This window comes from Mobula birostris, chromosome X (assembly GCF_030028105.1).
Source record: "Mobula birostris isolate sMobBir1 chromosome X, sMobBir1.hap1, whole genome shotgun sequence".
Classification (NCBI taxonomy): domain Eukaryota; kingdom Metazoa; phylum Chordata; class Chondrichthyes; order Myliobatiformes; family Myliobatidae; genus Mobula; species Mobula birostris.
Window position 1 is genome coordinate 71,186,464 of NC_092402.1, and position 17,449 is coordinate 71,203,912.

Here is a 17,449-nt window from a genome sequence, read left to right on the forward strand (position 1 = left end):
AAAGTAAAATAACAAATATAGGCAATTGCGAAAAAAAAAGTGCATGATAGGGAAATTTCATGGTGATTTTCATGATCAGCAGCCCAAAATCCATAAGATACACCCAAAAGTATTCAGGAAGCAAAATCTTTGTTGTCCAGTGATCTGCATCCTGAACTGGCCACCATTCATAATTGGTTTGTTATTGTCACATGTAACAAGGTCCGGCAAAATAAGCTTTGTTTTGCATGCCATCCATTTCAAAATACAAGTACATCAAGGTAGTACAAGGAGAAAGACAATAACAGAATAGAGTGTTCCAGTTACAGAGAAAGGAGAAAGTTCAGTACAGGCATACAATAAGATGCAAGGGTCATAGTCATAGTCATACTATATTAATCCTGGGGGAAATTGGTTTTTGTTACAGTTGCTCCATAAATAATAAATAGTAATAAAGCCATAAATAATTAAATAGTAATATGTAAATTATACCAGTAAACTATGAAGTAAGTCCAGGACCAGCCTATTGGCTCAGGGTGTCTGACCCTCCAAGGGAGGAGTTGTAAAGTTTGGTGGCCACAGGCAGGGATGACTTCCTATGACGCTCTGTGTTGCATCTCGGTGGAATGAGTCTCTGGCTGAATGTACTCCTGTGCCCACCCAGTACATTATGTAGTGGATGGGAGACATTGTCCAAGATGGCATGCAACTTGGACAACATCCTCTTTTCAGACACCACCATCAGAGAGTCCAGTTTCATCCCCATAACATCACTGGCCTTATGAATCAGTTTGTTGATTCTGTTGGTGTCTGCTACCCTCAGCCTGCTGCCCCAGCACACAACAGCAAACATGATAGCAATGGCCACCACAGACTCGTAGAACATCCTCAGCATTGTCCGGCAGATGTTAAAGGACCTCAGTCTCCTCAGGAAATAGAGACGATGAGGTCAACAGTTCATTTTTATGGTACAAGAGGTATGTCCAAGAGTTTTTCGAGGCAGTGACAATTGTAGGTAGAGACCATGGAGGGGAGGTTGGTTTGTGATGGACTGGGCTGTGTCCACAACTCTGCAATTTCTTGCCATCTTAGGAGGAGCAGTTTCCATCCAAACACATTGATGCATCAATAAAAAAACTGGCGAGGTTGACAGTGACATGCCAAATTTCCTGAGCCTTCTGAGGAAGTAGAGCTGTTGTGAGCTTTCTTGGCCTCCGCGTGTCTGCGGTCAGACCAGGGCAGGCTTTTGGTAGTATTCACTCCTAAGAACCACACTCACAGCATTCGATCTGGGCCTCTGCTTTCCAGAGCTCTTCTGCGGGGCTGTCGCTGTGTGGAGTTGGACTGCTGGGAGGGGCCAAATGGAGAGCCAATCATCTACCACGGATACACCCTCACCTCAAAAATCCTCTTCATGGACGTCATCACAACCATCCGGGACTACGCCTTCACGGTAAGGAGAACAGAGAGTATCCCCAGTGCCTGACTGTGCAGTTTCTATGGGCGACCAAGACTGTTCTCAGTCAGCAGCAGTTAGGCAAGAGGAATCGCTCTCCAGCCCTCTCCCAGTGACAATGGATAATAAGGAATAGCTCCATATGCAAGAGAGGCTTTCCCAATGTCCAATATCTGGGAAGAGAGATGCTGCTCTGCGTCCAACACTCATTGAATAGACTGCGTGAGAGTTGGACAATAAGGATTGTCTTCTCTGACATTAAAATAGTGATGGTTCTCAGTGTCCAAAGGTAGGACAATAAGACAGTGTTTGACTTGATAATGAGGGGACAGACAGGAGATTCTGTGGTTGCAGACGAGACACCAGGATGGTGTGTTACCTCCTGGGTGCCAGGGTAAAGGATGTCAATGAGGGGGAGGGTGAACAGCCAGAAGTTGCTGTACATTTTGGTACAAATAACATATGCAGAAATAAGGGCTGAGGTGATGCAGAATGAGCACTGGGAGTTAGGTAAACAGAACTCCAGAGGCAGTGACCTCCAGATTATACCCAGTGCCATGTGTTAGTGAGGTCAGAAATAAAAGGGTAGGCCAGATAGGCCATGTGTGGCTGAGGAGCTGGTGTAGGGGGCTTGGATTCATGTTCTTGGACCATTGGGATTTCTTCTGGAGTAGATGTGACCTGTACAAGAGGACGCTTGAACCAGAGAGAGACCAATATCCTATCAGGGAAAGTTGCTAGTGCTGCATGGGTCATATTAAACTAGATTGGGAGTGATGTTGGACTCTGAGCAAGTCACGAGATAAAGCAATAGCCTGTGGAAGCAAGTTTAGTGATCAGGATAGCCAGTGAGGAATACTCGGTTAAAATGTAGTTATTTCAATGCTCACGGTTTAAGAAGTAAGGCAGATGAGCTCGAAGCGTGGATTGACTCTGAGAGCTGGGATGTTGTAACCACAACAAAAACATGGCTCAGTGTTCTGCGAGATGCTACTACACCTGTGACAGAGGCACAGGTAAGCGAGGAGGGTGTGTTGCCATTTTTATAAGGGCCATAATAGCAGGGCTTAGAGATTACATTCTTGGGGGACAGAGCAGGTAACTGAACTGACAGTCAGGGAGCACTTTGGCTCTAGTGACTATAATTCTAGTAGTTTTAAGATAGTGATGGAAAAGGATAGAACAGGTCCACCGATTAGGGTCCTAAACTGGAGCAGGCCTAATTTTGAGGGAATTAGGCCGGATCTAGCAGAGCACTATTGGGAGAGCCATTTTGGAGAGAAAAAAAACAAAAGGGAAAGTGAGAGGCACTTAAGAGTGGGATTGCAAGTGTGCAGGAGCAGCACGTTCCTGTAAAGATGAAAAATAAGTCAGGCAAGTTTAGGGAACCCTTGCTGATGAGCAATCTTGAGCCTTTTCAAATGTCTGCTCTCCCCACAACTGGGCTATTTACACCACCTCCTCAGGCTGAAGCCTCTTGAGCCAAAGCCTCAGCTCTCCACTCCTATATTGGCCCACTGTCACAAAGGACACTCCACTTGATCCTATCTTCTTTTTATTGGCTACTGTTAATTAGCCAGTTAGCCAATCAACTGCTAACTTGCCTCTTAAATTCCTGTGAAGTGAAACTCATAAGCAAGCCCTGAGACCCACCTCCTTGAAACCCTCTTGCTCTAAGTCCTGAGCCCTGTAAAGTGAAACTCACCAGAGAGACTGATAACAACATGACCTGCTTCCGGTGATCCTGATCTGGGGATGATTTGTACCAGACACTGCCTCAACAAAGTTTTCATCTGGTGAACCTGCTCCGGAAGACTGTTCCAAGGAAAATTCCTTAAGGAAATCTGTCTAAAAATAGATTCCTTCTGGAATCTTTACCCTGAGAAAGATTCCCAGTGGTGATTCACCACCATTTATGATTTGGAGGCAGTTTTCAGAATTTTTATGAGAAGATCTTCCCTCAGGTAGTTGTCCTGTTGTGACCCTGTCCCAGGGAATCTTCCTCCTGATATCCTTGACTGAGAAAACCCAGAGACTCTGCAGACACTGCCTCCAGGAATCATCCTTCCAATGTCAAAGTCAAAGTTAAGTTTATTGTCATATTCCGGGAGCAGGAGCAGGCGACAGAGCGACGATTTCATTTAGGTTTGCGGCTGAAGTTTAAAAATGGCAGCACATCGCGGCAGTTTTTGGAGTTAGACTGCACCCAATCAGTGAGCAGGAGCGCGAGAAAGCAACAATTTAATTCGGGTCTGCAGCTGAAGTTTAAAAATGGCAATGCTTTGAGGCAGTTCCAAGTTCGAATGCGCCCAATCAGTGAGTGGGAGCACGAGAAGGAGCAGCAATTTAATTTAGGTCCGCGGCTGAAGTTTAAAAAAGTCCAGCTCTTTGCGGCAGTTTTTGGAGTTGCACTGCACCCAAGCAGTGAGTAGGAGCGCAAGAAAGATCAGCAATTTCATTTAGGTCTGCAGCTGAGGTTTGAAAAAGGCAGTGCTTCGTAGTAGTTTTTGGAATTGGATGTGCCCAATCAGTGAACGGGATTCATTTGAAAGGGCGAATAAAAATAAGGTCATAAACAGAGTGGCCATTGTGTGAGTGGGCTAGTGTTGGAGTGGCTTTGGCTCATCAGGCTTTGGTGAGATCAGGTGTGGGCAAGGTAAGTATCTGGTAAGTTTCTTCTTCCTCTTTATTTTTCATTCCTCGTCTGTTAGTGTCCAGTTAGTGCATTGAGAATGGCTCCAGGGGCTGTGTTTTGTTCCGTGTGGAATGCGTGGAATTCAGGAAGACTTCCAGCCTCCCGGATAACCAGGTGCACTGGGCTGCCGCTCCTCAGAGAATGTGTTAAGGAACTGGAGATGCAGCTGGATAATGGGAGACTGAAAAAGTGATAGACAGGAGCTACAGGAAGGTAGCCACCTTGAGGTTGCAGGAGGCAGGTAACTGAGTGACTGTCGGGAAAAAGAAGGAAAATGAGCAACCAGTACAGAGTACTCCCATGGCTGTTTCCCTCAATAATAAGTATACAACTTTGGATACTGTTGAGGGGGCAGCCTACCAGGAGGGAGCCATGGCGACCGGGTCTCTGGCAATGAGTCTAGTGCTGTGCCTCAGAAGAGCAGAGTTGAAGAGGACTGCAGTGGTGATAGGAGATTCCTTAGACAGAGGAACAAAGACAAGATTTTGTGGGCGTGATAGAGACATCTGGGTGGTATGTTGCCTCCCTGGTGGAAGGGTTAGGGATGTCTCAGATCAGGTCCATGGCTTTCTAAAGGGGGAGAGTGAGCAGCCAGAAGTTTTGGTACATACTGGCACCAGTGACATAGGTAGACAAGATGAGGAGATCCTGAAGAGGGATTTTAGGGAGCTAGGTAGAAAGTTGAGAAACTGGACCTCCAGGGTAGTAATCTCTGGATTGCTGCCTGTGCCACGCACCAGGGAGGGTAAGAATAAGATGATTTGGTAGATGAATACTTGGCTGAGGAACTGGTGCAGGGGACAGGGTTTCAGATTTCTGGATCATTGGGATCTCTTCTGGGGAAGGTACAACCTGTACAAAAGGGATGGGTTACACTTGAACCTGAGGGGGACCAGTATCCTTGCGGGCAGCTTTGTAGGAGCTGTTTGGGAGGATTTAAACTAATTAGGCAGGGGGATGGTAACCGGAGCGATAGGGCTGAGGATGAGGTAGTTGGTTTACAAACAGAGGCAATGTATAGGGGGACTGCTAGCAAGGAGAGGCTGATGACAGGGCAAAATTTGCAGTCAATGAGATCAGTTGCAATGTAAGCCAGGGGACAAAATTGAAAATAGTGATGAATACAGGACTGAAGGTGTCATATTTAAATGCACACAGTATATGGAATAAGTTAGATGAACTTGTAGCAGTGATAGATTGGCATGCATGCTCTTGTGGGCATCACTGAATCGTGGCTGAAAGAAGATTACAACTGGGAGCTTAACATTTAAGAATAAACATTGTATCGAAAAGACAGTCAGGAGTGGCTCTGTTGGTAAAAAATGGAATCAAATCATTAGGAAGAGGTGACATGGGGTTGGAAGGTGTTGAATCATTGTGGGTAGAGCTAAGGAACTGCAAGGGTAAAAAGACCCTGATGGGAGTTATATACAGAGCCACAAACAGTAGTAAGGATGTGGTCTACAAATTACATTGGGAGATAGAAAACGCATGTCAGAAGGGCAATGTTACAGTAGACATGGGGGATTTCAATATCCAGGTAGATTGGGAAAATCAGTTTGGTGCTGGATCCCAAGGGGAGAATTTGTAGTATGCCTACGAAACAACTTTTTAGAGCAGCTCATGGTTGATCCCTCTAGCCAATCAGCTATTCTGGATTGGGTGTTGTGCAATGAACCGGAATTGATTGGAGAGCTTAAGGTAAATAAACCCTTAGGGGCCAGTTATCATAATATGATAGAATGATGCTAGAACTAGGAAAGTTATGCAGTTTAACACGAGGCTAAGGAGTTGGTGTAGGAAGGAGAGCATACGATTTTTGGATCATTGGCCTCTCTTCCAGGGATGGTGGGACCTGTACAGATGGGACGGTTTGCACCTGAACTGGAGGGGGGACTAATATCCCAGCGGGAAGGTTTGCTAGTGCTTAATGCTGCACGGTGGGGTTTAAACTGGAGTTGCAGGTGGATGGAACCAGAGTCCAGAACAGTTAGTGGAGAGGTTGTGGAGAGAGATGTTGTTAAGACCATAAGACAAAGGAGCAGAAGTCGGCCATTCGGCCCATCGAGTCTGCTCCGCCATTTTATCATGAGCTGATCCATTCTCCCATTTAGTCCCACTCCTCCCACCTTCTCACCATAACCTTTGATGCCCTGGCTACTCAGATACCTATCAAACTCTGCCTTAAATACACCCAATGACTTGGCCTCCACTGCCACCCGTGGCAACAAATTCCACAGATTCACCACACTCTGGCTAAAAAAATTTCTTCGCATCTCTGTTCTGAATGAGTGCCCTTCAATCTTTAAGTCATGCCCTCTTGTACTAGACTCCCCCACCATGGGGCCACAATTGCAAGCGGGCACTTAAGAAAGAAATCGGGAGGGCTTAAAGAAGGCATGAGGTTGCCTTAGCAGACAAGGTGAAGGAGAATCCAAAGGGATTCTACAGATATGTCCAGAGCAAAAGGATTGCAAGGGACAAAATTGGTCCTCTTGAAGGTCAGAATGGTAATCCATGCATAGAGCTAAAACAGATGGGGGAGATCTTAAATGAATTTTTTACATCTGTATTTACTCAGGAGATGGACACAGAAGTGAGGCAAAACAACATAAACTTCATGGACCCTATAAAGATTACAGAGGAGGAAATGTTTGCTGTCCTGAGGCAAATTAGGGTGGATAAATCCCTAGTACTTGACAAGGTGTTTCCTCAGACCCTGTGGGAGACTAGTGCAGAAATTGCAAGGACCCAAGCAGAGATATTTAAATCATCCTTAGCGACTGGAGGATTGGAGGATTAGCCAATGTTGTCCTGCTGTTTAAGAAAGGCTCTAAGAATAAACCAGGAAATTAGAGGCCAGCGTGACAACATCAGTAGTGGGAAAGTTATTGGAAGGTATTCTAAGAGACTGGATATATAAGTATTTGGATAGACATGGACTGATTAAGGATAGTCAAGCAACACACATCAAAGTTGCTGGTGAACGCAGCAGGCCAGGTAGCATCTCTAGGAAGAGGTACAGTCGACGTTTCAGGCCGAGACCCTTCGTCAGGACTAACTGAAGGAAGAGTTAGTAAGAGATTTGAAGGTGGGAGGGGGAGGGGGAGATCCGAAATGATAGGAGAAGACAGGAGGGGGAGGGATGGAGGGATGGAGCCAAGAGCTGGACAGGTGATTGGCAAAAGGAATATGAGAGGATCATGGGACAGGAGGCCCAGGGAGAAAGAAAAGGGGGAGGGGGGGAAAGAAACCCAGAGGATGGGCAAGGGGTATATTCAGAGGGACAGAGGAAGAGAGAAAAAGAATGTGTGTATATAAATAACAGCAACGAGGGCCCAGCAATACTGAAAGAAAAAGTGGAACATGCTACGAAGAAAATGCGAAAGGGGAAATCATCAGGACCAGATAACAAGCAACACACATCAAAGTTGCTGGTGAACACAGCAGGCCAGGCAGCATCTCTAGGAAGAGGTACAGTCGACGTTTCGGGCCGAGGCCCTTTGTCAGGACTAACTGAAGGAAGAGCTAGTAAGAGATTTGAAAGTGGGAGGGAGAGGGGGAGATCCAAAATGATAGGAGAAGACAGGAGGGGGAGGGATGGAGCCAAGAGCTGGACAGGTGATTGGCAAAAGGGGATATGAGAGGATCATGGGACACGAGGCCCAGGGAGAAAGAAAAGGGGGAGGGGGGGGAAAGAAACCCAGAGGATGGGCAAGGGGTATAGTGAGAGGGACAGAGGGAGAAAAGGGAGAGAGAGAGAGAGAAAGAATGTGTGTATATAAATAAATAACGGATGGGGTACGAGGGGGAGGTGGGGCATTAGCGGATGTTAGAGAAGTCGATGTTCATGCCATCAGGTTGGAGGCTACCCAGACAATATAAGGTGTTGTTCCTCCAACCTGAGTGTGGCTTCACCTTTACAGTAGAGGAGGCCGTGCATAGACATGTCAGAATGGGAATGGGATGTGGAATTAAAATGTGTGGCCACTGGGAGATCCTGCTTTCTCTGGCAGACAGAGCGTAGGTGTTCAGCAAAACGATCTCCCAGTCTGCGTCGGGTCTCGCCAATATATAGAAGGCCACATCGGGAGCACCGGACGCAGTATATCACCCCAGTCGACTCACAGGTGAAGTGTCGCCTCACCTGGAAGGACTGTCTGGGGCCCTGAACGGTGGTAAGGGAGGAAGTGTAAGGGCATGTGTAGCACTTGTTCCGCTTACAAGGATAAGTGCCAGGAGGGAGATCAGTGGGGAGGGATGGGAGGGACGAATGGACAAGGGAGTCGCGTAAGGAACGATCCCTGCGGAAAGCAGAGGGGGGGGGCAAGGGAAAGATGTGCTTAGTGGTGGGATCCCGTAGGAGGTGGTGGAAGTTACAGAGAATTATATGTTAGACCCGGAGGCTGGTGGGGTGGTAGGTGAGGACCAGGGGAACCCTATTCCTAGTAGGGTGGTGGGAGAATGGAGTGAGAGCAGATGTGCGTGAAATGGGGGGGATGCATTTGAGGGCAGAGTTGATGGTGGAGGAAGGGAAGACCCTTTCTTTAAAAAAGGAGGACACCTCCCTCGTCCTGGAATGAAAAGCCTCAACCTGAGAGCAGATGTGGCGGAGATGGAGGAATTGCGAGATGGGGATGGCATTTTTGCAAGAGACAGGGTGAGAAGAGGAATAGTCCAGATAGCTGTGAGAGTCAGTAGGCTTATAGTAGACATCAGTAGATAAGCTGTCTCCAGAGACAGAGACAGAAAGATGTAGAAAGGGGAGGGAGGTGTCGGAAGTGGACCAGGTAAACTTGAGGGCAGGGTGAAAGTTGGAGGCAAAGTTAATGAAGTCAACGAGCTCAGCATGCGTGCAGGAAGCAGCGCCAATGCAGTCGTCGATGTAGCGAAGGAAAAGTGGGGGACAGATACCAGAATAGGTTTGGAACATGGATTGTTCCACAAAGCCAACAAAAAGGCAGGCATAGCTAGGACCCATACGGGTGCCCATAGCTACACCTTTAGTTTGGAGGAAGTGGGAGGAGCCAAAGGAGAAATTATTAAGAGTAAGGACTAATTCCGCTAGACAGAGCAGAGTGGTGGTAGAGGGGAACTGATTAGGTCTGGAATCCAAAAAGAAGCGTAGAGCTTTGAGACCTTCCCGATGGGGGATGGAAGTATATAGGGACTGGACATCCATGGTGAAAATAAAGCAGTGGGGGCCAGAGAACTTAAAATCATTGAAAAGTTTCAGAGCATGAGAAGTGTCATGAACATAGGTAGGAAGGGATTGAACAAGGGGGGATAAAACTGTGTCGAGGTATGCAGAAATGAGTTCGATGGGCAGGAGCAAGCTGAGACAATAGGTCTGCCAGGACAGGCAGGTTTGTGGATCTTGGGTAGGAGGTAGAAACGGGATAGTCAGCATGGTTTTGTGCGTTCGAGGTCATGTCTAATTTTAAAGAGTTTTTTGAGGAAGTTACCAGGAAAGATCTAACATATAGAGAGGCTTTGAGGAAAGAGAAGCAGAATAAACGGTGTAAAGGTAGTAAGGTAGAAGGGCTAAAATGCGTGTACGTCAAGGCAAGAAGCATCAGGAACAAAGGTGATGAACTGAGAGCTTGGATACATACATGGAATTATGATGTAGTGGCCATTACAGAGACTTGGCTGGCACCAGGGCAGGAGTGGATTCTCAATATTCCTGGATTTCAGTGCTTTAAAAGGGATAGAGAGGGGGGGAAAGGGGAGGAGAGGTGGCATTACTGGTCAGGGATACTATTACAGCTACAGAGAGGGTGGGTAATGTAGCAGGATCCTCTTTTGAGTCAGTATGGGTGGAAGTCAGGAACAGGAAGGGAGCAGTTACTCTATTTGGGGGTATTCTATAGGCCCCCTGGTAGCAGCAGAGATACAGAGGAGCAGATTGGGAGGCAGATTTTGGAAAGGTGCAAAAATAACAGGGTTGTTATCATGGGTGACTTTAACTTCCCTAATATTGATTGGCACCTGATTAGTTCCAAGGGTTTAGATGGGGCAGAGTTTGTTAAGTGTGTCCAGGACGGATTCCTGTCACAGTATGTGGACAGGCCGACTAGGGGGAATGCCATACTAGATGTCAGGACTAACTGAAGGAAGAGCTAGTAAGAGATTTGAAAGTGGGAGGGGGAGGGGGAGATCGAAGGGTCTCGGCCTGAAACGTCGACTGTACCTCTTCCTAGAGATGCTGCCTGGCCTGCTGCGTTCACCAGCAACTTTGATGTGTGTGGCTTGAATTTCCAGCATCTGCAGAATTCCTGTTGTTTGCATTACTAGATCTAGTACTAGGTAATGAACCGGGTCAGGTCACAGATCTCTCAGTGGGTGAGCATCTGGGGGACAGTGACCACCGCTCCCTGGCCTTTAGCATTATCATGGAAAAGGATAGAATTAGAGGGGACAGGAAAATTTTTAATTGGGGAAGGGCAAATTATGAGGCTATAAGGCTAGAACTTGTGGGTGTGAATTGGGATGATGTTTTTGCAGGGAAATGTACTACGGACATGTGGTCGATGTTTAGAGATCTCTTGCAGGATGTTAGGGATAAATTTGTCCCGGTGAGGAAGATAAAGAATCGTAGGGTGAAGGAACTATGGGTGACAAGTGAGGTGGAAAATCTAGTCAGGAGGAAGAAGGCAGCATACATGAGTTTTAGGAAGCAAGGATCAGATGGGTCTATTAAGGAATATAGGGTAGCAAGAAAGGAGCTTAAGAAGGGGCTGAGAAGAGCAAGAAGGGGGCATGAGAAGGCCTTGGTGAGTAGGGTAAAGGAAAACCCCAAGGCATTCTTCAATTATGTGAAGAACAAAAGGATGACAGGAGTGAAGGTAGGACCGATTAGAGATAAAGGTGGGAAGATGTCCCTGGAGGCTGTGGAAGTGAGCGAGATCCTCAATGAATACTTCTCTTCCGTATTCACCAATGAGAGGGAACTTGATGATGGTGAGGACAATATGAGTGAGGTTGATGTTCTGGAGCATGTTGATATTAAGGGAGAGGAGATGTTGGAGTTGTTAAAATACATTAGGACGGATAAGTCACCGGGGCCTGACGGAATATTCCCCAGGCTGCTCCACGAGGCAAGAGAAGAGATTGCTGAGCCTCTGGCTAGGATCTTTATGTCCTTGTTGTCCACGGGAATGGTACCAGAGGATTGGAGGGAGGCGAATGTTGTCCCCTTGTTCAAAAAAGGTAGTAGGGATAGTCCAGGTAATTATAGACCAGTGAGCCTTACGTCTGTGGTGGGAAAGCTGTTGGAAAAGATTCTTAGAGATAGGATCTCTGGGCATTTAGAGAATCATGGTCTGATCAGGGACAGTTAGCATGGCTTTGTGAAGGACAGATCATGTCTAACAAGCCTGATAGAGTTCTTTGAGGAGGTGACCAGGCATATAGATGAGGGTAGTGCAGTGGATGTGATCTATATGGATTTTAGTAAGGCATTTGACAAGGTTCCACACGATGGGCTTATTCAGAAAGTCAGAGGGCATGGGATCCAGGGAAGTTTGGCCAGGTGGATTCAGAATTGGCTTGCCTGCAGAAGACAGAGGGTGGTGGTGGAGGGAGTACATTCAGATTGGAGGATTGTGACTAGTGGTGTCCCACAAGGATCTGTTCTGTGACCCCTACTTTTCATGATTTTTACTAACGACCTGGATGTGGGGTAGAAGGGTGGGTTGGCAAGTTTGCAGACGACACAAAGGTTGGTGGTGTTGTAGATAGTGTAGAGGATTGTCGAAGGTTGCAGAGAGACATTGATAGGATGCAGAAGTGGGCTGAGAAGTGGCAGATGGAGTTCAACCCGGAGAAGTGTGAGGTGGTACACTTTGGAAGGACAAACTCCAAGGCAGAGTACAAAGTAAATGGCAGGATACTTGGTAGTGTGGAGGAGCAGAGGGATCTGGGGGTACATGTCCACAGATCCCTGAAAGTTGCCTCACAGGTAGATAGGGTAGTTAAGAAAGCTTATGGGGTGTTACCTTTCATAAGTCGAGGGATAGAGTTTAAGAGTCGCAAGGTAATGATGCAGCTCTATAAAACTCTGGTTAGGCCACACTTGGAGTACTGTGTCCAGTTCTGGTCGCCTCACTATAGGAAGGATGTGGAAGCATTGGGAAGGGTACAGAGGAGATTTACCAGGATGCTGCCTGGTTTAGAGAGTATGCATTATGATTAGAGATTAAGGGAGCTAGGGCTTTACTCTTTGGAGAGAAGGAGGATGAGAGGAGACATGATAGAGGTGTACAAGATAATAAGAGGAATAGATAGAGTGGATAGCCAGTGCCTCTTCCCCAGGGCACCACTGCTCAATACAAGAGGACATGGCTTTAAGGTAAGGGGTGGGAAGTTCAAGGGGGGATATTAGAGGAAGGTTTTTTACTCAGAGAGTGGTTGGTGCATGGAATACACTGCCTGAGTCAGTGGTGGAGGCAGATACACTCGTGAAGTTTAAGAGACTACTAGACAGGTATATGGAGGAATTTAAGGTGGGGGTTTATATGGGAGGCAGGGTTTGAGGGTCGGCACAACATCGTGGGCCGAAGGGCCTGTACTGTGCTGTACTATTCTATGTTCTATGAAAGAAGATGAAGGCAAGGCAGTGGATGTTGTCTACATGGACTTTACATTTGACAATGCATTTGACAAGGTCCTGCATTGGAGGCTGATCAAGAAGGTTCAGTCATTCGGCATTCTGGATTGAGGTAGTAAATTGGATTAGACGTTCGGTTTGTGGGAGGAACCAGAGAGTGGCAGTAGATGGTTGCCTCATGGAGGCCTGTGACTAGTGGAGTGCCGCAGGGAGTGGTGCTGGGTCCTTTGTTGTTTGTCATCTATATCAATGATCTGGATGGTAATGTGGCCAACTGGATCAGCAAATTTCTGGATGACACCAATATTAAGGATGTAGTGGACGGCAAGGAAGCCTATCATGGCTTGCAGCGGGATCTGGACCAGCTGGAAAATGGGCTGAAAAATGTCAGATGTAATTTAACGCAGACAAATGTGAGGTTTTGCACTTTGGGAAGACCAGCCAGGGTAGGTCTTACACAGTGCACAGCTGGGCATTGAGGAGTGCAGTAGATCAATGGGATTTGGGAATACAGGTCCAATATTCACTGAAATTGGCGTCACAGGTAGATAGGGTGGTAAAGGAAGCTTTTGTCGTATTGGCCTTTATAAATCAAAGTATTGAGTACAGGAGATGGGATGTTATGTTGAAGTTGTATAAGACATTGGTGAGACCTAATTTGGAATATTGTGTGCAGTTTTGGTCACCTACATACAGGAAGATGTAAACAAGGTTGAGAGTGCAGAGAAAATTTATAGGATGTTTCTGGAACTGGAGGACCTGAGTTATGAGGAAAGATTGAATAGGTTAGGACTTTATTTCTTGGAACGTAGAAGATTGAGAGGAGATTTGATAGAGATATACAAAATTATGAGGGGTATAGACAGGGTAAATGCAAGCAGGCTTTTTCCATTTAGGTTGGGTGGGACTACAACTGGAAGTAGTGGGTTAAGGGTGAAAGGTGAAAAGTTTAAGGGGAACATGAGGGGAAACAGGGAGAGGTGAAATAGCCCAGCCACCCAGCTGACCAAGATCCCTCTGAAAATCTTGATAACTATCTTCAGTGTCAATGACATCACCTATTTTCGTGTCACCTGCAAACTTACCAACTATGCCTTGTACATTCTCATCCAAGTCATTGATGTAGGTGACAAATAGCACCGATCCCTGGGGAACACCACTAGTCAGAAGGCTGAGGTCCCAGCATCACATTCTGCCTCCTACCTCTGGTGGAGCTGAGTGGCAACGTCTGGGTAGAATTGATGGGAATGTGAGGAGAGTAACTTTCAAAGTTCAAAGTAAATTTATTATCAAAGTATGTAGATGTCCCATATACAGCCCAGAGGTTCATTTTCCTGTGGGCATTCACAGTAAATACAAGAAACACAATAGAATCAATGAAAGACCGCACCAATTGTCGGACAACAATGTGCAAAAGACAAAAACAGTGCAAATACAAAACAAAAGAAGAAATAATAATAATAGTAATAATAAATAATCAATAAATATCGAGAACATGAGGTGAAGAGTCCTTGAAAGTGAGTCCATAGGATGTGGGAACATTTCAGTGATGGAGCAGGTGAAGTTGAGTGAAGTTATCCCCTCTGGTTTAAGAGCCTGTTGGATGAGGTGTAATGACTGTTCCTGAACCTGGTGGTGTGAGTCCTGAGGCTCCTGTATCTCCTTCCTGATGGCAGCAGCAAGAAGAGAGCCTGGCCTGGGTGGTGGGGGTCCCTGATGATGGATGCTGATTTCCTGTGACAACTCTCCGTGTAGATGTGCTCAATGGTGGGGAGGGCTTTACCCGTAATGGTCTGGGTTGTATCCACTACTCTATGTAGGATTTTCCATTCAAGGGCTTTGGTGTTTCCATACCAGGCTGTAATATAGCCAGTCAATATACTCTCCACCACACATCTATAGACGTTCCTGAAGCCTCCTCCGGAAGTCAATAATCAGCTCCTTGGTCTTGCTGACATTGAGTGAGAGGTTGTTGTTGTGACACCACTCAGCCAGGTTTCCAATCTCCCTCCAAATGGTTCATCACAACCTTTGATTCAGCCTGTGACAGTGGTGTCGTCAGCAAACTTGAATATGGCATTGCAGCTGTGCTTAGCTACACAGTCACAGGTCTAAAGCAAGTAGAGCAGGTGGCTAAGTACTCAGCTTTGTGGTGTATCTGTGCTGAAGGAGATTGTGGAGGAGATGCTGTTGTCAATTAGTGTAAGCTGATTGATCACTGTAGACTTAGTACCCTGTTCCTGTGCTGTGCAACTTTCCAAATTGCCTTCACTTGACCGCTGTCTGTCCTAACCTCTCCGCAGGTCTCTCTGTACCCAGTCATCCTCTCCCTGGAGAACCACTGTGGCAAAGAGCAGCAGACGGTCATGGCCCGGCATTTGAAGGGAATTCTCGGCGATATGCTGGTTACGGCCATGATCGATGGAAAAGTCCCAAAGGAGCTTCCATCGCCTGAGGTAAATGTGTGGGCCAGAATTCTCATTTCGCTCAGTTTGGCCTCTTTGTAACAGAAGAACATATTTCAAGAGGAGCTATATATCAGGCTCTTGAAGGGGAAGAGGATCAGAGTGGGAGGGTAATCGGGTACATTTTACCAGTGGCAGCGTCTCGGAGTGATGATGTAATGGAAAGAATTCAGGGTGGCAGGAATTCAAAGTGACAGGTTATTGGAATGACAGGTTGAGGGAAAGGGAGGATGTTGGAGGGTGGAGGGTATCAGTGCGGCAGTGAAATGGAATTCGGAGAGAAGAGGTGTCCCATAGGCGGCTGATTGGAGTAGCACGATATCAGAGTGGCTTTGCTTCAGAGTACCAGAGTATTGGAGTGGAAGAATATCAGTGTAACAGTGCATTAAAGTGGCAAGTATGGGCCAAAGCTTCCCCTGGCAGCTTGTTCCCTATACCCACCACCCTCCATGTGGAAAAACTTCCCCTTTAAATTCCCCCCTCTCCTTATACTTATGCCTTTTCTATTTTAGACTCCCCTTCCCTTTGGATTAAGACAGTAGCCATTCACCCTGTCCATGCCCCTCATGATTTTACACATCTTAGTAGGGCTACTCTACAGTCTCCTTCACTCCAAGGAAAACAGTGCCACCTGTCCAGTTTCTCTTTATAACTGAAGCCCCTAGTCCTTGCAAAAGTATTCTGAATTTTTCTGCACTCCCTCTATATTAATCACATCCTTCCTATAGCGTGCTGACCAGAACTGTACACAGTATTCCAGGTGCAGTCTCACCAAAATAAGACTTCAGAGAAGAATAAGGCCATTTGTCCCATTGAATGCTTTACTATTTACTCATGACTGATTTGTTATCCCTTTAAACCCTATTCTCCTGCATTCTCCCCGTAACCTTTGACGTCCTTACTAATCGAGAATCTATCAACCTCCGCTTTAACTATACCCAATGACTTGGCCTCCACAACCATCTGCGGCAATGAATTCCACAGATCCACCATCCTCTGGCTAAAAAAAAATCCTCCTCATCTCTGTTCTAAAGGGTCATCCTTCTATTCTGAGGGATAGACTTTGGTCCTGGACTCCCCCACGATTGGAAATATCTTCTCCTCACTTCAATATTCAATAGGTTTCAATGACATCACCCCTCATTCTTCTAAACTCCAGAAAGTACAGGTCCAGAGCCATCAAATGCCCCTTTCATTCCCTGAATTATTCTTATGAACCTCCTCTGGACCCTCTCCAATGCCAGAACAGCCTTTCTTAGATGCAGGGCCCAAAACTGCTCACAATACTCCAAGTGCGGTCTGATCAATGCCTTATAAAGCCTCAGCATTGTATCCTTGCTTTTATATACTAGACCTCTTGAAATGAATGCTTTCAGGATCACCACCAACTCAACCTGCAAGTTAACCTTCAGAGATTCCTGCACAAGGACTCCTAAGTCCCTTCGTGTCTCTGATTTGTGAATTTTCACCCCAGTTAAAATAATAATTTATGCCTTTATTTTAACCAAAGTGCACGACCATACACTTCCCAACACTGTGTTCCATCTGTCTCTTCTTTGCCCATTCTCCAAATCTGTCCAAGTCCTTCTGCAGCCTCCGTTTCCTCAGCACTACCTGCCCCTCCACCTATCTTCATATCGTCCGCAAACTTGGTCTTAAAGTCATCAATTCCGTCATCCAAATCATTGACATATAATGTGAAAAGAAGCGGTCCCAACACCGACCTCTGCGAGTGGCGAATTGGCAGGCCACAGCTGCGGAGTCAGTTCAGCGCTGAAGCAAGTAGACCTCACAGAGTAGTCAGCTGAACATCAGTTCAAGTTGTGCAAACAGTCGGAAAAAATAAACAAAAGCACATGGAAGATGAACTGTAGAGTCCCTGAAAGCGAGTCCACAGCTGCAGGGCCTGCTCAGCGCTGAGGTGAGTGAAGCCTGCTCAGGAGCCTGAGGACTGCACAGCAACAATGGCTCCCAAACCTGCCAGCGTGGGACCCAAGACTCCTTCACCTCCCACCCGATGGTAGTAGCAAGAAGAGAGGGAGACCAGTCAAATGCAGGCAGAAAGGACTGAACACCTGCCAATTTTCTGTTCCAGCCCTCGACGATTTTAATCTTCCTCTATGCTCCAACCTGCGTGGCATAATGGAGCCAACCACAGGTTCATCTTTCACCATCAGGTCTCAACACAACGTATACCCCCAGGCGAACCAGCACTCTCGAGTCTAGTTTGCCAAGTCCCCCAG

General features: G+C 46.6%; 1 protein-coding gene across 4 annotated transcripts in view; it reads left to right on the forward strand.

Annotated features, from left to right (window-relative positions):
• LOC140191667 (1-phosphatidylinositol 4,5-bisphosphate phosphodiesterase delta-3-like) overlaps positions 1-17,449 on the forward strand; it is a 117,561-nt gene that overhangs the window by 62,919 nt on the left and 37,193 nt on the right. For all 4 annotated transcript variants that reach the window (XM_072249285.1, XM_072249287.1, XM_072249288.1 and 1 more), the window contains 2 exons: positions 1,288-1,432; positions 15,045-15,197. In XM_072249285.1, coding sequence (XP_072105386.1) covers positions 1,288-1,432; positions 15,045-15,197 — 298 coding nt within the window. The remainder of the gene's footprint in view (positions 1-1,287; positions 1,433-15,044; positions 15,198-17,449) is intronic.